This window comes from Ylistrum balloti, unplaced genomic scaffold (assembly GCF_031769215.1).
Source record: "Ylistrum balloti isolate Yb309-2 unplaced genomic scaffold, AGI_CSIRO_Ybal_v1 Utg369650, whole genome shotgun sequence".
In the NCBI taxonomy this organism is placed as follows: domain Eukaryota; kingdom Metazoa; phylum Mollusca; class Bivalvia; order Pectinida; family Pectinidae; genus Ylistrum; species Ylistrum balloti.
In genome coordinates this window covers 241,608-264,118 of record NW_026781906.1, presented here as the reverse complement: position 1 = coordinate 264,118, position 22,511 = coordinate 241,608, and the positions used below count along the sequence as shown (strand labels likewise).

The 22,511-nt window shown below is 33.1% G+C and overlaps 2 protein-coding genes across 2 annotated transcripts; one reads left to right on the top strand and one right to left on the bottom strand.

The window, feature by feature from the left end:
- The first annotated feature begins 1,240 nt into the window (after positions 1-1,240).
- LOC132556587 (TLC domain-containing protein 4-B-like) lies at positions 1,241-6,530 on the top strand. The gene is made up of 6 exons (XM_060221010.1): positions 1,241-1,413; positions 1,964-2,053; positions 3,439-3,497; positions 4,979-5,076; positions 5,504-5,577; positions 6,206-6,530. The coding sequence occupies exons 1-6, from the start codon at positions 1,241-1,243 to the stop codon at positions 6,528-6,530; spliced, it is 819 nt and encodes a 272-aa protein (XP_060076993.1).
- Positions 6,531-17,811: 11,281 nt separating this feature from the next.
- On the bottom strand, positions 17,812-22,266 carry LOC132556578 (protein rolling stone-like). The gene is made up of 4 exons (XM_060220998.1): positions 22,174-22,266; positions 19,526-19,751; positions 18,671-18,781; positions 17,812-18,191 (listed from the first exon to the last, which is right to left on the bottom strand). Exons 1-4 carry the CDS (start codon positions 22,264-22,266, stop codon positions 17,812-17,814), a joined length of 810 nt encoding a protein of 269 aa, XP_060076981.1.
- Between the last annotated feature and the right edge of the window lie 245 nt (positions 22,267-22,511).

Genomic DNA, 22,511 nt, shown 5'->3' with positions numbered 1-22,511 from the left:
TCTTGCAACCAGTTGACCTTCCCAAATAAGTATATTGATACTGGTGATCCATTGTTGATGTGCATCGTATTTATTGCCTCCGTCAAATGACAAAAGAATAAATTATAATTTACATTGATATGGGTTACAACTTTGTTTTTGTAATACAAAGATTACCCTGTATACTTCCTGTTTCTATTTCCTTGGTTAAAATTATTGCTGATTTCAGTCCACAAAGAAACCAGGAGCAATATGGTATAATGTACTCAGACTCAAAGTTACCAACGAACGTGTGGGAGAAAACACAATTTTCTTAAATTACTTCAAAAATCTGCTCTTTAAAATTAATAATCGTGAGATTTGAAATTTCTAATTACTTCATAAATCTTTTCTTTAAAATTAAAAATCTTGAAATTTGAAATATGAGGTTACTTTTATCAAGTTCGTTCATGATCGATACGATGATGGTTGTGAAAATCATTATTCTTTCCTCTTCAACTACAATGGGGGATGAATTTAATTACTTTCCAGTTAGTATTCTCAGGATTTGATACAAAAATAAATATCACAAGTATTAAAAGATGCAATTATTTATATAAATTATGTATGTAGGTTCTGAAAATTATAATATTTAGTGTTGTTTATGTATCAGCTTTAGGGAGTGTTTAATTTGTGGTCAGGTTAAACTGTATTATAATTATCTGTGATTTCTAGGTCTATATTTTATGAAAATTGATTTTTTAACTTTGAGAAGGTAAAAACACTCTGATCTAATAACCCCTTTATATAAGGGACCACACTAGCTCAGCAGGGTAGAGTATAAGTCTACACAACTACAGGTGAACATCCTGGACATGTGGTTTGATTACCTATGGTGGTTTTGGTTTGTCAGAAGCTAATTATGACAAACACGGCAAACAAAAATACACTCTGATGTAACACAACTGCCACAAAACCTTCAAAGGGAAAACAAAAATACTATTTTATCATTGTTATTTAATTAATGAATACTTTTTAGGCTAAACGTACTCGGTACGTACAGCCGATTGCGACTGCCTTTTTATTTAGCATTGGTATTAAACTAAATGAATACTATTTTAGCATTGGTATCAGATACGTATATATCACATGTGTTATATACGTCTCTGTTGGTATCAAACTGTATGAATACTATTTTAGCATTTTTATCAAATTGAGTTTTTTTTTTTTCAGGTTTTGAAGGTTTAGCAGTTGGTTTCCTATAAAGAATCTGAGGACAACTATGGGTAGAGTGGCCACAGAATTGGTCTTTGACCTGACTTACTATCCAGTGATTTTCCTGACCATTTGCATACATGTATATCTGTACAAAAAAGTCTTTCCATTGTTATCTCCAAAGCTGTCAAAATCGTACTCTACTCTCTCTGTAGCTGATCAAAAGGAATGGGATTCCAGGTCAGTATTCACAGACCAAGAAGAACGAGGGTCAGTTTATAAATAGATCAACATTAACCTTGATCTTAAGTCAAGGTCAGTCATCACTGTCCACGAATTATAACTTATTGAAAGGATAAATTTTCTGAAAAAAAAATTGGATGTAGATTAATCTTACTGATTCTGTCACCTAGCAACAGTATAAAAATAGCTATCATATGATTGTCTCTATTTCAGTGTCACATGGTCTGATTTGATCTTATCTCGACTTTTTTCTAGTTTCTGATAATCAAATAGTTTTCCTTGATACTTGATGCCTGATATTGCCATACAAGGAGGAATTATAAAACCTCATGTAGTTTGGATTATTTCATTTAAATTTTAAAATTTTTAATTTAAATTTTTAGTCCTAGATATTTTTTTATATATGTATAACTTGTTATTTGTATTTTGTCCTAGCAGTAATCATGGTCTGACAATTATAATGCCTTCAATCAGTGTAGGTTTGAATGTCCAGATTCTGGTGGAGATTATATTTGTACAAAGATTTGTGTTTTTTTTGTACTTTCAGAATGGTGTCGTCTCTCCATGCTACAATAGTCAGTGCGATATGTATATACAACCTGTTGTATGATGAGGAGGTCTACAATGATCCAATATGGTATATATATAATATTTACAACACAGTACCAGCAGGAATTAGTTTGTAATAAATATAGAAAAAATTGTAAATTTAAATTTGGTATTCTTTGATAGGTTTTCTTTTTACCTGGTATTTTGTATTTTATATTTGTTAATATTCTTTATTCAATAAACCATCCATAGATTATAATTTGTTATTTATAACTAACTAATGTTAGTGAAAACAGAGTTATTGTATCAGATGTTTGCTGTAGACCCTCATTATTTTAGTCCTAACATAATCACAGAATATCAAAATAAAACCAATTAGTATGTCTGGTGTAGACCCTCATTATTTTAGTCCTAACATAATCACAGAATGTTAAAATAAAACTAATTAGTATGTCTGGTGTAGACCCTCGTTATTTTAGTTCTATTATCATTGCATTGTGGCATCACAGAATGTTAAATGATCCACAGGTCATAAGTTTGTTTACAAGATTATCTTCTGTTTAATGAGCTACAAGTATATTAAATATACACTAATTTTTATACGATGGCGGAGGCGGTCATATATTGGTGTCATTTTCTCCGTCTCTCCGTCAGTACGTACGTCCGTCCGTCCGTCCATTTCTTGTAAACGCAACCCCTCCTAAACTAATCATCAGATTTTCATGAAACTTGCTCAATGTCACTACTACAATGGGTAGATGTGCATGAAGGGGCGATTTTTTGGTTCGTTGATTTTTGTAAGATTTATGCCATTTTCAACTTTGTGTCTGTAGCTTGCTCATAATGGAGCCTTGTGAATGTAACTCCTCCTAAACTAATGATCAGATTTTCACGAAACTTGCTCAACGTCACTGCTACAATGGGTGGATGTGCTGGAAGTAGCGATTTTACGGTTTTTCTTGATCTTTATACTTTGTAGCGGCATATTGTGTCCATGGCACTCTTGTTCATTATGTACCTCAATACTCTAGACTAAATACAGAAATGAATTAACTGTATCGCGGTAAACGAAAATGCAAAATTAAGTGCAGGTATCATCCATCACATTATTTTGTGATAATTATAAATAAAAATTTATTTGAAAATACAACCAAATTAAGTTAACGGTCCACAGCTACTTACCTCATTGGATATAGGCTAAGCATTTCTACTCATTTATCATATTATAGTTGAAAGAATTGATGACTATGTTCTGCCCTTGCTCTGACTTGAACAAGCTACCCCGTATTTTTGTGACCTAGACTTTTCAACATTCTACTTACTGTCATTTCTTTCTCAAAAAATGTGTTATTGTTTAAGTTGTGAAGATCCATGCAACATGAGATATGAACCATCCAGAAGATGATATCTATGTCAGTCACCTCTCACAGATAAGAATTAAATCTGAATGTCTATGACTTTTATTTTTTAAAGGAGTGACCGACCACTTATAAGAATAAATTGTGCAATTTTGACAGGATTCGTTATAGCAGGTAAGTCTTTTTTGTATATATCACTTCATGAACAAAATATCAAATATTTGCATTTAAAAGGCTGATGTTCTGATGTTTGAAAATAAAAAAGAAAGCCACATTTTTTGGAGGATGAGGGCATTTGTTTTCATTCAGTTTAATGTTAGATTTTTTTCATAGCCTATAACACAACACATGTTGTACAGTTACCACAACACATGTTGTACAGTTACCTCAACACATGTTGTACAGTTACCACAACACAGTTACCACAACACATGTTGTATAGTTACCACAACACATGTTGTACAGTTACCACCACAACACATGTTGTACAGTTACCACAACACATGTTGTAAAGTTACCTGTATATCTTGCTGTTATCTATACTTTACATTTGACTTGTTTAAACCTCCACAAGGCATTCCAAAATAAATATGCTGAAGGATACTTACTTCACTTGTGTCAGACAAAAAAACACGTCTCTATCTTGATTTTCTCTTTCTGATAAAAACAATGAAAACTTTCAACATTGTAGTAGCTAGAAGTCATTAAGTAGATAGTTATAAACAAACAGTAAGATTGTTAAAACAGACTTAAAAGGAAACATTGATGAGAGGACTTTAGCATAATGCAATATCTTTGCATAAACAGATAATAGATCTTGTCTGTAAAATCTTCCAAAAGCGTTGATAGTGTGTTCTCGTCGATGTCAATCTTTTCGCGACAAAGTGAGATGTATCAGGTACCGCCTTTCATTGTAAGTTGACAGAATTCAAGCTGAAAAGTAAGCTGTTGTCGAGGAGACAGAATTAACAAATATTTGGTTGGTATAAGCTGTATGCTTCTAAACCACCTTGATTCTTTACCATTTGAATTGAAAAACAGACTTTTTTACTAAATGATATGATTAGCACTACTCCAGTCCTGGGTCTATCTAAAATGTTTATCAAATAAATATTATGTTTGTCTTCACAGCTTTCCGACACATAAATCACTTAAATATTAAATGCCACTTATATCCATCAAAGTATATTGATCAATGGACCTACAGACAGCTGTATCTCATATCTCTGAAAGGTCATCTTTAAAAGACACATCTAGCAATATATATATATAAAGAGAATTGTTAAAAAAACACACAAGAAAAAGTTAAGTTAGCATTTTGCATAACGTTTTCACAGCTTAGCTGCTCCTCAGTGCAATGTGTACTATACATTGCACGGAGTAGCAACGTTATGCAAAATGCTTAACTTTTTCTTGTATATATATATTATCATTTTGTTTAATATATTATATATATATATATACCATTTTGTTAATACATTTTTGAAAAAATACATATTTTCATATTTAAGACAGAATTCAGCATTTATCCCCAACTGTAGAATACTGTCATGATTAATTCTGAACTGGAGGTTTTTCTGTGTTATTTTGACATGATTAAGGCTCTCCAGTCATAAAATGGTATGTACTTTATAATATAACTTTCCCTTACACAGATACAGTGATAATGATGATAGATTCACCACTCAATTTGGAAGCAGTCATGTATTATTTCCACCATGGGTCTGCAGCATATGCATATTATTATGTTTTTGTAAGTGATTTTTATTCATCAATAAAAGTTGGTTTTCTTTTCTGTGGAAAAGACATTTATGTCACCATTTATTTAATCATTTAGATGCCAGTGAAGAAAATTAAAAGAATAGAAAAGATTTTTTACTGTAAGCTCATAATGATCGTTTTCTTTAAAAAATAGAAAGTCACCTGGTTGCAAAGAAATTATCTACTTTTTTACTATAATCTTGTATCATATACTTGATTTACCAAAGATATGTTAATTTTATAAAGTACCCTGTAAATTGGTTAATCCTATCGTCCTTTCTAATAGAAGAATATGATTTATTGACAGTATAATGATCTAGTGAAAATTCTACAAATTATATGGATATCGTTTGTTGGAAATTAAATGTATTTTGGTGTGAGAGCTTTTTAAATATTATTTGTTATTATCATTGTTTCAGAGTTACGGCGTTCTTTCTTACTTTGCCAACTTCAGAATAATGGCGGAATTTTCAACTGTGTTTGTAAATTTCAGGTAATGTAGCAGTTTAGCATCAAACATATTTAGAATAGACATCAAAGTTTATTAATTATTCCTTTATTTTTTTTTATCGTGGGCTATTCAAATCATCTGTCTGTCAGTCCATCTGTCCATCTTGTTCAGATTGTTATTGCTTCAGAAGTACTGAATGGTTTCCCTTGGTCCCTAGTTCTGCCAGCATAATCTTGCGACTTATCAGAAAAAAATGTAATGGCTGACTGATGGCCATCTTCCATCTTGGATATTGACAAAGAAAGTTTGTTATATTACTGTTCCTCGAGAATTACTGGATGGATCTTTCTCAGATTTCATATGTAAGGGTTTTCTAAATTAGTCCCTAGTTATGCGCGATCAGAATATTTGAATAAACAGCCATCTTGGATTTTGACAAGGAAATTTTGTTGTCAGTATTTCTCAAAAAAGTACAGGATGGGTCTTTCAAATTTCATTAACAGAATTCCGTTGATCCCTAATTGCACCCTATTTTGGGGGTGATTAGAAATACAAAATGGCTGACAGGCAACCATCTTGAAGTTGACAGTTAAAACTCATGGTGAAATAATGTGAAATGTGAAAATTATATCTGTAATAATAAAATGATATTTCTTTGTTGCTGTTTCAGATGGTTTTTCGACAAAGTAAACTACGACAAAACTGGTACATTATTTATAGTTAATGGATGTGTGATGACCTTCACCTTTATATCTGCCCGGGTTTTATCCATGCCGAAGTACTGGTTCATGGTCTATACTTACATTGGGTCTGAAGACTTTGCACTTTTAGGAAAAATAGCAAATGTGATGATACTGACATGTTTTGTGTTAGACATTCTAAACATCAAGTGGAGTATACGTATGCTGAAAGGTGCTCACAAGGTAGTGCTGGCAAAATTTGATAAAAATAAGAATGAAGTGAGTGAATCACAGAAAAATGGGAAACAACTATGAGTCAATCTTGTTAATTTTATCTCATTTATGTTGTAGTTTTTGTTAAGTTTTCATTCAGATATATGATGTTGCTTTGAAGACATTTATGTGTCACATGACATCTCGTCTTCAGATGTTTGTTCTGTAGCTATAGAAACATATATATGTCCTCTGACGTCTTGTTTTCAAATGTTTGTTCTGTTGCTATAGAAACATATATATGTCACATGACATCCTGTCTCTAAATGTTTATTCTGTTGCTATAGAAACATATATATGTCACATGACGTCCTGTCTTTAAATGTTTGTTCTGTAGCTATAGAAACATATATATATGTCACCTGACGTCTTGTCTTCAAATGTTTGTTCTGTTGCTATAGAAACATATATATGTCACATGACATCCTGTCTCTAAATGTTTGTTCTGTTGCTATAGAAACATATATATGTCACATGACGTCCTGTCTTTAAATGTTTGTTCTGTAGCTATAGAAACATATATATGTCACCTGATGTCTTGTCTTCAAATATTTGTTCTGTAGCTATAGAAACATATATATGTCACATGATGTCTTGTCCTCTTTAAAGGTGATTTTTTACCTTATCCCTAATTTTGTTGATGATAGTGTCTCATGAGAACTGTTTATAGATCATTCCTTTTTTCAGTTATTTCGACTAGTATACAGTCAGTACTTCTTAATTTTTCAGACATGTTCCTCAAATTGCCTGCTGTAAAAATGTATGAGGGTCTTGTTGTCATTTTTAAAAATTTTTTTTTAAATCTCTCAGACTTCATTTTTTATGATGTATTTTAGTACACTTTCAAAGTTTTGCACTTAATGACTCAAATCCTCACCAATCAACGCTTTATGGAATTGAAATCATAAGAACAATAGTTCCTCAATGTAAATATGGTGTAGTTACATTTCCTTCCACAAATTCTAAAACATATGTAGTAACATACAGCAATGTAACCCTAGCTATTTTTATACCTAACTGTTGATTTTTATCTTGGCACTGTGTTGTTGTGAGAAGCACTGCTGATGATATAGAGAATAAGCATGGTAAAATCCATGTGATGTGCCACAGGTACATTTTGGAGCTGAAAATGGTAAAAAATGCTTCTACTTGCTTACTTAGAATTAAGTCAAAATCTGTCACTGGTAGCAAAAAAATTGACATCCGAATGTTAAGCTAACATGTCAGACCAACAATACAAAGTTCAAAACTTGAAAATATTTTCTTCAATATTTCAACTAAATTTTAAATATTTTCACTATTGAATAAGGTGTTTATAAAGTTTAATTTAGCATCAGGTGTGATTGGAAACTCTGTCACCTGTCCGTGACAAAATGATTTGATTGATATGTCTTTTGTAGCAGTGACCCTTTACAGAAGTAAGTAGATAGAGGGATGTAGTACGCTATTGTATGGAAAGGTTTTTTTTCAGTTTTGATGAATTCACTCAATAAAAAAGGGAATATTCAACATATCAGAACTGCCATTACATAACAGATTTGTGAGAATTTTAAAGAAAGCTTTATATCATGATAAATGATTTCGGTTAAAGGCAGCCTTAGAATAACAGAGGTCATTAATTATTTCTATGACTACGCAAGGACTCAAACCCAGGACCCCTGGATTACAAGCCTGATGCTTAACCTATCAAGCTTAAAAAAATTTCTCTCTAGGCGAGCTTTATATTGCAGCTAGTTTTTACCAAGGTTACATTAGTAATATTCATAAAGTTTTACAGCAAATTCTGTATTAATATGCCTTACATGATGTCAGTGTAGTGCCCCACCTATGTGTGTTAGTCAGTCAAAGCCCCCCAACATTTCTTTAGAACAATCTACCTCACCCTTCACCTTACCACCAATACCTAGCTATACCTCTCCACTGAACTTGTTTTAAGTCACAAGTAATGATCTTAAACCTGCCGAGAGAAAAGCAAACCTTGTATTAATTTTTGAAGAGAGTGCACCTATATAAATGTATCCAGTAATTATATGTGTGGTGATGTAGAGCCTGCTTTGGTTTGAAAGTCTCACTGTGTTGTAGTGATAGCATAAATATTGCAGTTGTTTCTTGTAGAAGTGTTGTCACATGGTAATATATAAATCATTGTTTGACTTTAGTGATACTTTAGGGCTGTGTTTGGTAGATACTATATAGAAGTCCAATTTTCATTCTATACATTTCTAATACTAGATGTTAGTTTGTACCTCAAAATTATCAAATTGAATATATAATTGCAGAAATGGTTTTTTTCTTACCACAAATTATTGTCTTCGTCATAAAACACAATAAAATAGAATCATAGATTATATCTCATTTTCAATTTCCTTTTTAGACAGAAAATTATTTACTTTCGTAGTGAAATATTTAGTTATGTGTGTTCATACCAAGTTTACATCACTTGTGAAGGTGATGAGACCTGCTGTTATCAAATTAGTTCAAGCTGATTTTTTCCTGGAAAAATATCTTTAACAAAAATGTACCATTGTTCTGTATTTTACAGAAATGGATGTGTCTTTTTGGCCTTCATGATATGAGGTTAACTTTCAGGAGTATAGACCTGGATACAGTTAGGAAATATATTTGTTAGATTTTTCACTCATCAGAGATTTTGTAATGAACGCAAATATTTATCATTTCTAATTTTTTGAAAATCATGTGTACCTTTTGTATTTATAATCAGTACAATGACGTCATGGTTGGATTCACACCGTTGATATAAAACTCCAGATTTGTAGTTGTAGCTATTTATGATAACTATTTTAAGATATTGTATTATATATATTTTTTTATTATTAGTTAAAAGTCAGTAACGTGACTACTTACAGAAATTTGTGATTAATTACACAACCTTTAATGTTGTAACTATTTGATTGTTGTAGCTGTTTATTTTCATTGGTAATTATAATGTCTCACACAAGTCGGTATAAAATGTAGAAAACTACGAAGGAAAAACATTCTCGCTTGTTTATACAGTAATGTGATCTCTTTATTTTTTTTATTGAATGGTAATCAATTTTATTTATTTAAGGTACGTGATCGCAGAAGAGTGATAATTTCAAAGATGTAATAAATTTATATTTGTAATCAAAACTTGCTGTTATCAAAGTTCAGTAATTTTTATTTGATAAGCAATTCAGTCTCTGAGAGTAATTCCCCTTTAGGTTGAAGTTTTCTCATGACTATGCAATTACAGTTATTCCTGAAATCAAGATAAGTCTATAATTTAATTCTATTTCCTCTGTTTTAAAACAATCCCTGCATAATGTCAAATATGTATTCTCAACTTATAGATTTGAGAAAGGGTACCTCATCCGTAAAATATGTTTCATTCTCCGACATTTTAGACATGTGTTTATTGACAGTGGTTTATATGACTTCAACAGCACTCTATTGTACTGATTTGTTTGAATGATGCACATTTTGTCCTCAACAGAAATATGTCTAGCAAAGAAGTTGCTTTGTTATAATGCTAACATCTCAATGTCTTTTTTCTTTTTTTTATGACCAGCAAGCAGATTTGAGTATATTTTTGTAAAAATGTACTCTGAATCGGATACATAATATGGATAAGCTAATTTAACTTTCAGTTTATAACTTTTAGGTAAAAATACATACATCTCAGTCTTGGTGACCAAGTATGGGTCAATTTTTATGTTTATAAGGTTAATAATAAAACCTGAGATTCATTTTTTTTTATTCATTAAGGAAGGTTTGTCTTTTTTTAAGTAGATTTCTATTAATGTCTCTTACTTACATTTGTCTACATCTAAGTAATATTTTTTATTTTTTTTACTTTTTGTTAGTTTTTAGGGGTGGGACTGGGGATGGTATATTTGTCAAAAAAAAGCTGTTTAAAGACATGGAGATAGAGTTACAGATAGTGATAATTTCATATCAATAACTTCATTTGAATCATCAAATTATCGTCTTGTTAATTAATTAATTACTGTAACACATCAGAACCAGAAGTAATGGTGTTTTCATGGCATGGACTTATGGTAAGTTCTGAGAGATTTTAATGGTAAGTAACATGAATGCGAGTACATTATATTTGGTTGTATTTCAAGGAACTTTGTTCATTATAACGTACAGTTAATGCGGATTTTAGGATGGTATTTGTGATCTATTTGTATATTGAATAATTACATATCAATTGATTTTAACATACCTGGTGAAATAGAAAAGCATTTTATTGTTACAATATATATTTATTGTCTTAACTTATATACCCAAACTTAACTATCAATTTCATTTATTGAGATAATGCTGATCAAACACCAGGCAAGTGCTTTGATTTTAAATAACCTGAACACAAGGTTTTTCTTTGCAAGTGATTAATGATAGCAAATACAATAATTTGTCAAGTATTTATTGAATACAAACGATTTTGTTAGCGATGTCCGAGGCAGTTGAGTGATTGTCAGCTATTTATTAAATACAAATGATTTTGTTAGCGATGTCTGAGGCAGTTGAGTGATTGTCAGTGATTACCAATGTTGTAATGTAATCTACAGTTATGCTTGCTTTGCTGCCTAAATAGGAATATTTGATACCATGTGTTGATGATATGATCATGTTTTGCTTTGTTCTTGTATATGAATTTTCCTTTCTTAAGTTTGTTGTCATTCTTGTATAATGACAGAAATCCATTTACTAATTTGTCTTTCCCTCAACTTTTAAAAGTCATATTCCAGAAACAGCCAAAATCATGGTCTCCTGAGGGTGACCACTTAAACATTTTAAGTCTTTATTTAATTGTGTAAGGGATTATTTCAATAATAGTAATAGTTCAAATATAGGATGTGAAGGTGTCCACTTCCAAAGCTCATGAGTAAGCCAGCCTTCAGGCAGTGTTATCTGTCATATTTAAGTCACCTGAGACTAAGTCTGCAGATGACCTTTTGCAATCTCCTTTTAGTCCGCATCATGCATTGTGCATCACGTGTGGTAAACTTTTAACATTTTCAACTTTTTCTTAAAAACTCCTGACTGATTTCAATGAAACTTTACAAAAAAAAATTCCATGACTATAGCCACACCAAAATTGTACCTGAGGCCATCAGAATGATTGAAACTTCAAAAATCTTCTTCTCAAATCCCAGGTTTGGTAGAATCAAATACTCTTCATGGATGGAAAGGCTTCAGATGCTTTACCAAAATGGTAAATTTCATGACCCCAGGGTCTCACATTTTCCCCCCTCGGCAGGGGATAAGTTTTACTATAATCTATATAGAAAAATCACATTTCTCAACAATGTTTGTTTATTTTTTATTGGAAATAGTTCAAACCTTGATAGAATTATTATTGTAAGATGACAGTTTAATGAGATGCACATATTGACATTGGCTAACCCCTGGGTGCTGATGGGCAGGGTCAAAAATGGGTCAAATGGACTGTAAGTGATAATGGTCATATAGATGTCTTAGGCAAAACTAAATTTTCTATTATGGTCTTAATTTAAAGCTTTTCGCCAAAACAAACACATTTTGTGAACTTTATATGCTCCCTGATGGGAGAGCATGTAGTCGCCACTTTGTCCATCCATCTGTCCATTTGTTTTGTCTGTCATAATTTTGTCTGGAGCATAACACAAAAACTGTAAGGAGTATCAACATGAAACTTCATTGGTAGATAGATCCTAAAAAGGAGAAATGTATTATGCAAGAACAATAATTCACTTGGCATAATTTAGGAGTTATTGTCCTTTGCTATTTTGTCCCATTCCTGGACCCTTGTTCTCATATCACTCCCACCTTTTTACATCATTCAGTAAGATTTGTTCAACAATTTAAAACATAGATATTGATGAGTTGTTGTAGTAAATATCAATGCTATTGCAGATCTCAATTTTGCTTCTTTCAATATTTTTGCACACCCCCCCCCCCCCCCCACAAACACACACACAGTATAAATATAATTGGAAGAGCATTAAATTTTTTTAAAATCATTTTTTCTTGGAAATTTCCGAGTCACAGAATGCTAGTTATAATGCTTTTTCTCCAGTAAGATATTTCTATGGAACACTTTAAAACTCAAAAAACCCTTTTTATGTAAATCTGTTTGTTGCCACTAGAGAAAATTGGTTTCTTGGTTTCTAGTTTAGCATGTCCTAACAACTATTATAAATTATTAGCACTTTTTTTTTTCGCTTTGTAGAATTTGTTAAAGTTGTGCGTAAACTTACAACTTCTTGAAACAATCTCGTTGCTTATCTCGATGGGCAAGCTTCAAAATCTTCATCAGGGACGACCAAGTTAACAAGGCATCACACAGTCTCCTTTTTTTCCATGTTTCAGAATTGCCAGATTTAATGTTGCAGGCAAATGAAGCACCAGGAATTCTATCCCATGTTTTATTTGGGTATTTACAGGAACCTGATAATGTCTTTGGTATTGAATATAAGTAATTTTTAAAATCATATGGGATATATAGTTGGATTAGAGAGCATTTTTGATGATGTTTTTTTTTTTTAAATCTGCCTGCTTTTTAAAACATAATTGGACCTGCTTTATGAAGCTACAACTTTTTCGTTGGATGTTTTACCTCCACAGCTGTTTAGTTTTATTTAGTATTTAGCTGATGCCCTTGTTCGATTTACAATAACATTTAACACAAACGATGACGAGAGAAGTTTTATACAGAAAATATCTCTATCTAGCTTCCATATGAAATAGCTGATATTTTAATCTGACTGGAAGACATGTGTCATGCACAGATATGATAGTAAAGTTTAATTAGTTGGCACAAAAAGGGCTGAAGATGCAATTATTGTTTAAACATTTAGGTTAAATTTCAATGTGGGCCTAAGAAAATGAATCAAATCTGTCTTAAAAGGTGCTTTTTGTGAGATGTATTGTTTTACACCGAGACCTAATGTTACGTTTGTGTGTGGTATGATTCAGCATATTTTATTATTGAATTGTATAAATGGAAACTGACCAAGCTGTTCATCATCTTTTTATTTGTTGTATGTCACTGGTATATTATCTTACTGCTGTCACTAATTTCTCACCAATTTCACTACGAAACTAGTTTCATATCATTCCTGTTTTTATGGTGTTGTAGTGTCCATTGTTTTAGTTGATTTATTTTATTCTGTTGTTGCTTGGAGCTAGCCTTAAGTTTCATAAGGATATCTTTCATTGTTTTTTTTTTTTTAAACTGAAACACACTTTTTTGCTACTGTCTTCTTTCTATCATAGAAATAAAACCAATTGTTGATGTGAAATTGTGACATTACCATGAAATAGAAAGGTGTTTCAAAACTGTTTTGGTTGTGAAAGGTAGTTTATTAATTATAGTGTCATGGGTTGAGATTGTGGTAGCTGTTTGTGGTAGAAAGAGAGTTTGAGAACGAGAACAGATTTGGAGGTTATCTCTGAAAATTAGTCATTTTTAGTCCAAAAAGTTCTTAATCTTTGAATAGTTCTTATTCATTGTCAATTCAATCATTGTCAATTCAAAATTTGAATGTTTCGTAGTTAAGACAGTATAGCACTGATGTGATTAAACAAATTTAAAAAAATTTCGTATAGTAAGAAATGGAATCAAAATCAGAACACAAGTCATGATGTTTATTGATATTTGTATTATTATGATAAAACCCTGAATAATTTACCTTTTTGAATTTATTAGGTAAATGTTACTGATGATAACATATTTTCCCTCAAAGCTCCTTTGACATAGTCTAAATTCCAACAAGACACACAATATCAATAACCCAGACATAGTCTAAATTCCAACAAGACACTCAATATTAATAACCCAGACGTAGTCTAAATTCCAACAAGACACACAATATCAATAACCCAGACGTAGTCTAAATTCCAACAAGACACACAATATCAATAACCCAGACGTAGTCTAAATTCCAACAAGACACACGAAAATGAGCATTATGTACTTTAACCTCGATGTTGTTTTTTGTCAGTACTTGTTCCACAATTGTGATTTTATTTTTCCATCGACTTTTCATTGATTCGCTACATGCAGTCGTTGTAAGCATTCAACCATCTATTAAAGTTTTGGGTCGTTTAATGGTTTAACACTATTTTTAATGCGTTGGTTATTGTTACTGATTTCAATAAAACACAAATAAAAACACAAACTGACCTTCAGTGTTCATTTATTTGGTCAATATTGTCTTAATTGTGTATCAGTCGTTGTCGGCCATGCCTCTCAAGATAGAAGTGAAGAAACCATTGAGTATTCAGTCTATATTATATTAATACCCACGTTTAACTCTCTATTTCATCATAGTGGTGGGCTATTATTGCATGGGTATAATAAGAAAAAACGCTGTATGATATTGTTACAAGTTTTAACCTTCACTGCTGGATTTCGGATTTCCAAGCTTCCATACAATATCTGCTTACCGTTAAATTTAATTCCCGAAATTCCCTAAAGTGTTCTTTTGATCATATTTTGCCAGAGTAACATCGAATTTGAGTTTGAATTAAGATTCTGTCCACATGTTATTATTTTTTCGTTATCATAATTCGTGAATCAGAACAAACCTATTGAGGGCTATATAGAACAATTTTTAATCACAAGAACTTGCTGGCGTATTTGCTCTGATCCGTCCTTTTAACAGTGACAAATCCTTTATTGAAAGCAAAACCCCAACTGATTAATAGTATGAGAATATATCAAAGATATTAGAATAGATCATAAAATTGATATTGATATCTAGCTAAACATTCCTACAATATACTATAAAACATGTCTTTTTGTTTCTAGGGAAAACTTACTTTTCTGGACTAACATGTAGTAAGCTGTTGTTATAATTTGAAGGAAGGTTCCTAAAACATCAAATTCCGAGCTACTGGTTACAATGTAGGTAGAGCACTGAAGGAAATGTTTGGTAGTTTTAGCAGAATTATTGCAGGAACACGGGGGACTAATAAGTGATTGTATTTCAGGAGCTGCAGTTCACCCTTAGTTGAGCATGGTGGATCTGGCCTCGTCTGCTTCTGCCGTATTAATATGAAGGAACAAACCAGTATTGACATTTTGAAGGTAAGTAATTGACGGGTTGTATTTTTTGTAAGCGGACAGTGTGTTCTATAGGTCAATGCAGGAGGTCAGGAAGGAGTCTCTATATAGATTAGTACGATAGTTCAGTTGGCTCTTCTGATGGTATAAAAATTTATATTAGAAAACCGAGTACGTCAGTTAAGTAAGAAGGGCACTGACCATTAATAATCTTTTATACAATAAAAGTTATGGACTATCAAAATTGGCCCGTTGGTATTGCAATCTATTTCACAACAAAAGGATATAACAATTTATACAAGACATTTTTGGTTATATTATACTCAAATGCTTAAAATCGCGAGCAAAAATTTTCTGGACATAAAATACTTAACAGAAATAATATTTTGCACAAGGTATTTCAAAATAATAATGTATTGCTAAAATCATGCAAAACTATCGTTTGAACAACAAAATTGTGTCTATTTTTTATGTTAAAGTTTTTGGCAGGAATTGCAATGTTAAAACGGTAGTTATTATCAAGAGGACGTATTGTTAACATGCTATTTTGTAGTTATACAAATCTTATACTTTCGTTCTCTCCAATGTTACAGATTAGGCATGAAGTATGAGTGAAAATATAACAGTGGTTTATGGCTAACTTCAAATTTATTTCATAAAAATATCAATATTGTGAGGACTTTTCTAATAAAATCTTTAGGTTATCTGACCTGTTTTGTTCAGATTCCTGGACCATTTTTTTTCGATATCAGCTTCAGATATTGATACATCATGGTAGCCATCCGTTAGTTTCTAAACAAGAGCTCCACTTTCAGAGATCTGACCTCGCAACTACTGCTCTCTTTAGACCTAACACTGTCCTCACTACTGTTTCCTTTAGACCTAACACCGCCCTCACTACTGTTTCCTTTAGACCTAACACTGCCCTCACTAGTGTTTCCTTTCGAACTAACACTGCCCTCACTACTGTTTCCTTTAGATCTAACAAAGCTTGTTACTACCAATCGCAAACTATCAAGTCTTCTTGTGATACTGTTTACTCGATAAGTGGAATTAATGGTACAGACGTATCTAAAGCAAATGTCATCTATAAGGACATTTGATTTTTCCTCTCTGCATGCCAAAATACCTCATTCTAAATTGAAAAAACGCATTCGTGCTCTTGTCATTAAAGTCTTCTTTTACAAGAAAGATAAATGATGATATCTCATCTTCGTTTTGTGGTAAGATCTTCAGGCTATTGCCAACTGTACATTCTCTGTTGGCTGATTTTTTGTGCGAGGCTGAATATATCGAAAGCTTATTAACGCATGTCACAAAGGCCTTTCAAAGATTTACTGACCAAGCCTACCGCATATACTCATTAGACTATTGGAAATTAAGGACATGACAGACTCTTTTACATCAGCCGCTACCTCGATCTAAAAGATACCAACATGGACAGCTTTCCCCCAATATGTATAAGCGTTAAACCAATTTCCCTGTTGCTAATTTTCCATTTCTGAGTAGCAACATCCTTAACCTAATTTTTTTAATGTTGCAGCTGATTCGATATGCTTGTGTTTGTTCCGAGTATCTTGATTTACGTGCAAGATGTCTATGCTATCGACGATCCACTGCCTTCCCAAATATTTTCTCTCTGTGGTGTTTATTCTCACTATTATACCCATGCATTACCACCGTGATTCATGCCCCCACACTTTGCACACTCAACATCTATCCTTTCTGCCCTCACATTCAAATATCCCTGATATATAACCTCTCCCCTCGATATCTTCTTGCCATCCAAACTTCACCTCGTTACCACTCCGCCCCTTTTCAATTCAGAAAACACACCTCGTTACTGATCCACCCCTTTTCAATCCAGGAAACATCACCTCGTTACCGATCCACCCCTTTTCAATCCAGGAAGCATCACCTCGTTACCGATCCGCCAATTTTTCAATCCAGGAAACATCACCTCGTTACCGATCCGCCTCTTTTTCAATCCAGGAAACATCACCTCGTTACCGATCCGCCCCTTTTCAATCCAGGAAACATCACCTTGTTTATGATCCGCCCCTTTTTCTATCCAGGAAACATCACCTCGTTAATGATCCGCCCCTTTTCAATCCAGGAAATATCACCTCGATACTGATCCGCTCCTTTTCAATACAGGAAACATATCCCAAATATAAATATAGGTTCTCCTCTCATGATAATTTGATCTATAACTGATAACAAGCGGGATATATGTTAACAGCATTCAAATTATACAATAAAATAACAAGCGATATGTATGATTCATCATGCGGACTTCTCTATAGTGTTTCCACGGGTGTCTCCTGTTCCTATTGTTGGTGCATTCGACGTGGAGCAACATTTTTCAAATATCCACGTCCTCAGGTTATAAAGCCCAAAGAAGAAGCTGTGAGCCAGTGGTACCCCGACCAAACCTAGCCCTAGCGCCCAGGCCAGGGTGGGCCAAGGCTGGTACCAGTCCAGGATACTGTAGATCTGATAGTCTGTGGTTAGCTGGTAGATCAAGGAAAAAACACCGTACATTGCTATGAATACCAAAACCTGGTAGAAATGGAGAATGCGGACGGGCTTTGCACAGAGAAAGAAGTTGATGAAAATAAATACACTGTTCATGGCATGTTTGTTGATGCTTGACGGAGTCGCAACTGAAACAAAAAGTAATTAGAATCTGTCACAAATAAAAGTAATTTTTTTTAGTATCAATGTGTATCATAATACTGAAAGTTTATAACTAATAAAAGATACATGTGAAACATATCGTATACTTTTTAATTAGGATTGAGTCAAACTCTTTCAATGACGTCCAACAGTAAATAAATCTTTCTTGCAGGGTTACGCTATCAATTTTTTTTTTCATTTTCTCTGTTTTTTTCCTTTATAATGCGCAGATGTGTAAAATTGCATATTGTCTATAAGGAAACGAGAATATACTTTAAAGTTCAATGGATTCGGTTAATTTGAATATCATCCAGAACACTTCACTGGAGGATCATTTTTCTGAGGAAGGTAGTGACGACATACGGTCACCCTAACCGTACATCTCATATTTTTTATGAATTGCATTAAATTTATTTCTACATGACGTAAGAGTAGAAAAATAATAACGTCTAATGCATTATCTTACCTGGATCCAAAACAATATAGTATACGAGTGTCACTAGTAATCCGATGGCGTTTTGTATGTTGAAGAGTACCCAACTAATCATCAGGTACCAAGGCATATTATCTCTCTCACCTACAACAGGAGACAATCATTTTCAACACCTGTTCGTCCTGCAACACTGTAATGAACTTGTTGAATATTTACAAATATTAATATATTGTTTATATAACGTACATTCTTGTTACGTGAAAGAAAATGGCAACCAAGAGCAAAGAACACTTTGTTCCCTGGAATATTGGCCAACAGAATTTTGGCAGATCGGCAGAACATTCCATCATACTCAGCAAAGACATTTTCAATAAATACTCAATTGTTAAAATTTTATTTTTAAACTTGATCCTCGTCAACAAAATGTGTCTTTATCAGTCGCGAACAAATTAGCATTGCTTTTCTACCTTAAAGAAAAAGACCAATAACTTTTGATACATGCAACACGTGTTTTCTGAGGTATACAGTGATATAAAGACAATACGTATCTATTTTCCCTACGCCATTCCTGCTATTACACATTATTCATTTGTTTGTGCTGATTATTGTTGTTAGTTTGTTCTGTGGTTGTAAACCTTGTTCTCATTTAAGAACGTGACATTACTTACTTAGATTGGCCAAGATTTACATGTCGGTGTCGTTGATGAAGCAGAAGGCGTTTACTCTTCTGGAACACCTGGTCTTATTTTCCTTTAACTTTTTCATGAGCCTCCGTTTAAGTCTTTCTTTTGTTCACATTTTGCCCTAGTTTCATTAAATTTGAGCTTTAATCATGATTATGTTGACATTTTGGGTTTTTTTTCTTTATTTTTTAACTAAAGTTGCTACCTTTCTTGATGTTGGTCTGACATACGAGGACAACATGGGTAGCGACGAAGTCCCATGTCGAGGCGATATGTAGCAGAAGATACGCCCAATTAGTAAGGAACACCATCCACATAGGGTCTGGCAGTTTACCAGATTCCGCATCCCAATAGATTTCCAGGGCAATCCAGACTACCCTATAAACGAGCCAGAAGATGGTCCATATGGGGTATAGGATAGTGGGCCCACACTGAAAAATGTAATTAAAAGAGTACAAAACCTTATCTATGTCAATATGAAAACCTTTATCCACGAAATATGACTTTTACCATAAGCAAAGGATTGTACAAAAGACACATAAGTGAAGAACACCTTTTTTAACAAATTTAAATAAAATATTTATAGCCAAACAAGGATTTAAACTGCATCATACATTAAGTTCTTCTGGGACTCATCACTGACGGTAAGGACCTAAATTTGTGAAACATTGGAGATGGCCTAGGACAATCTAAGAGACAGAAAAAATTGTCAAGCTGAGGTGGTGCACAAGCCCCATAATTAAAAATAAATATTGGTATGTCGCTACATAGGATTGATTTTTTTCTGAACTGATAATCATTTAATTTCCTCAATACGTAAAGCGCTCCATAGGTATTCCATTGATATTATACAACCGTATTCGCAATATAGATATATGTGTGATATATTGCCGATCTTATACCTATTATCTGTTGTCTGATAAACACCAACAACCTAAGACGTATGTTACATTTCTTCAGTAATACCAATGGTATAGAATGTAGTTCGCCTGAGTTTCGCTAGGACCATTTTATATTGATTTTATCATATCGTACATTACGTTTTGATGGTTCGCCTACTCGTCGATATTCTATTTAGAAAAGCAATTCTGTGTATAAGCTAAAGTTAGAAGGCTATGGGCCGGTCTTTTTAAACACACAAGGGTATTCATGTGACCACTTAGCGTCTTCGTTCGGTTTGAGGCCTTCCACAATACTAGTCATGATTACAGTGTTAACAACGTTTAACATCTCATAGCTTGTTTCGAGCGAGTCCTGGTGCGGGAAATGTATTTCCAAGTTTTTACTGCGGGCAAGTTTATACTTTCTCGTAAACAAACATCAAACAGCAACCTTTCAACATTGTCACACCCAAAGTCACGATATAGATTGCACTTTCCACACACCAATTATCTGCTGTTTATCCACGCGTAGAAAGGCGACATTTTTGTAAAACACTTAGGCCAACAAGACATCATGTCATGTGTTCTATATATCATAAACCACACAGAAACGTTAAGTATGAAGTGTGAAAATGACGAATGTCACACTCTGATTCACATACAGCTATTACAAGAGAGACATCTAGTACAAATAATCTGTTTACTCTGTCGAATTTTCCCTTAATAAAAACAACCTTGTTCGGAATTATCCCCAAGTTAGGAATCTGCTTCCTTGAACTGATATTACATTTAATCTCTGAATGGGACCTGTTTTCTCTCAGTCTGTGAGGTTGTTATAACATTCTATTAATCATAAACTATTATCAGTTTTATACTAGAAACTTTGACTGAGAGCGGTACAAATTTTTTCCGAGTCTACGATTGCGTGTTAGATCCAGACTGTTTGTATAATAATGTAAAATAATTTCAGTATTCAGAACGAATTTCGTGGATAGTAAAACATAGTATACTGACATCTTCGTGTCAACTAAATAATTATTTTAATCCAGATTCGATTAACTTGGGCAAAATATAAAAACAAAATATACTTATGGAGACCATCGTAAAAAAATTCACGACAACAAGCCCGTACATTATGAAATCACGTGTGTATTTTCCACCCATACGACCTCGCCCTATTTAATTCACACATATATGGAAATTTCATATGTAAATGTTCCTAGTGTGAAAGAAGCACTTTCTTGTTTTAGAAAGTGCACATAAGTTTATTATACATTACAATGGCACTGTATGATTGATCTCTCTACTGTTACATTTCATGGTTAATTATTCATAGAAATATAATTAATATGCTTTGCACGTTCGGCTTCAGACAATTTGTAATCATTCTCCAGTTAACAGTATGCAGACGAATGTAATAAATACAATAGATATTCGTGTAACGACAAATTTACCCGTAATTAAGTAAATCTGACGCTGGACACTGATTGGATGTGAAATATGTAGGTTGATTATAAAATTGTCTTATCTGTTAAAAGACAGGAAGGATGCAATTCGAGAAAAGCGTTTGGCGTGAATCCGGACACCGGAAATGATCAAATGCGCGTTAAACACGTGATGAGTTTATTCTGAAGTCCAGCACAGGATACAAATAAGGCAGTTCCTTTAAAATGCTGTGTTTCATGTGTATCTGTCTGATAATGTTGTTAGCTTAAATAAAACATCACATATATTGTTTCAATTATGAAAGTGATTTCGAGCGATACAACGAGGAGTTGTTGATACAGAAGAATTAAAAACATTGAGCGTTAGATATGTTGGCTTAGTAGTAAAAAGAAAACAATAACGACTTAAAGACACTTGGCGGCAAAGAAATCAAAAGTTAAGAAAAACGAAGCAGTTTGAAAGTTATTAATAAAACAGAACTCATGATAAAGTAAAGTAACTGGTGGAAAAAATGTTATTATCTTACCTGTGATGATACAAATAGGCGTGGTTGAGTGTGACCCAATCCCAAATTTTTACATTGAAATTCCTCTTTACAAGTTTGGGTATTACAGGCCATAGTGATGTTGGTCCGTAATCTACATGGACATGACCGCTGTCCGAGACAGAAATGAAATCACTACGTTTTCACAGCAGTGCAAGTGCGGCGTCAAGATTTACACTACAGGACCTAGACGTTGTTTCCATAACACAGATCAACATTCAAAAGTCACAATCGCAGCAAACTCGTCATGGTCATAAGTTTCAACAAAGAATGTCATCCTTTGGTTAGAAATGTGTACGACAGCAGATCAGTGCGTTCTT

Excerpts from the sequence above, each read along its gene's own strand:
- LOC132556587 (XM_060221010.1), top strand. The coding sequence starts at position 1,241 with ATGGGTAGAGTGGCCACAGAATTGGTCTTTGACCTGACTTACTATCCA. Across the intron at positions 5,077-5,503 it reads ATGCATATTATTATGTTTTT|AGTTACGGCGTTCTTTCTTA; the intron begins GTAAGTGATTTT and ends TCATTGTTTCAG. Across the intron at positions 5,578-6,205 it reads ACTGTGTTTGTAAATTTCAG|ATGGTTTTTCGACAAAGTAA; the intron begins GTAATGTAGCAG and ends TTGCTGTTTCAG.
- LOC132556578 (XM_060220998.1), bottom strand. The coding sequence starts at position 22,266 with ATGGCCTGTAATACCCAAACTTGTAAAGAGGAATTTCAATGTAAAAAT. Across the intron at positions 19,752-22,173 it reads GCCTATTTGTATCATCACAG|TGTGGGCCCACTATCCTATA; the intron begins GTAAGATAATAA and ends TACATTTTTCAG. Across the intron at positions 18,782-19,525 it reads TCAGACCAACATCAAGAAAG|GTGAGAGAGATAATATGCCT; the intron begins GTAGCAACTTTA and ends CTCCTGTTGTAG.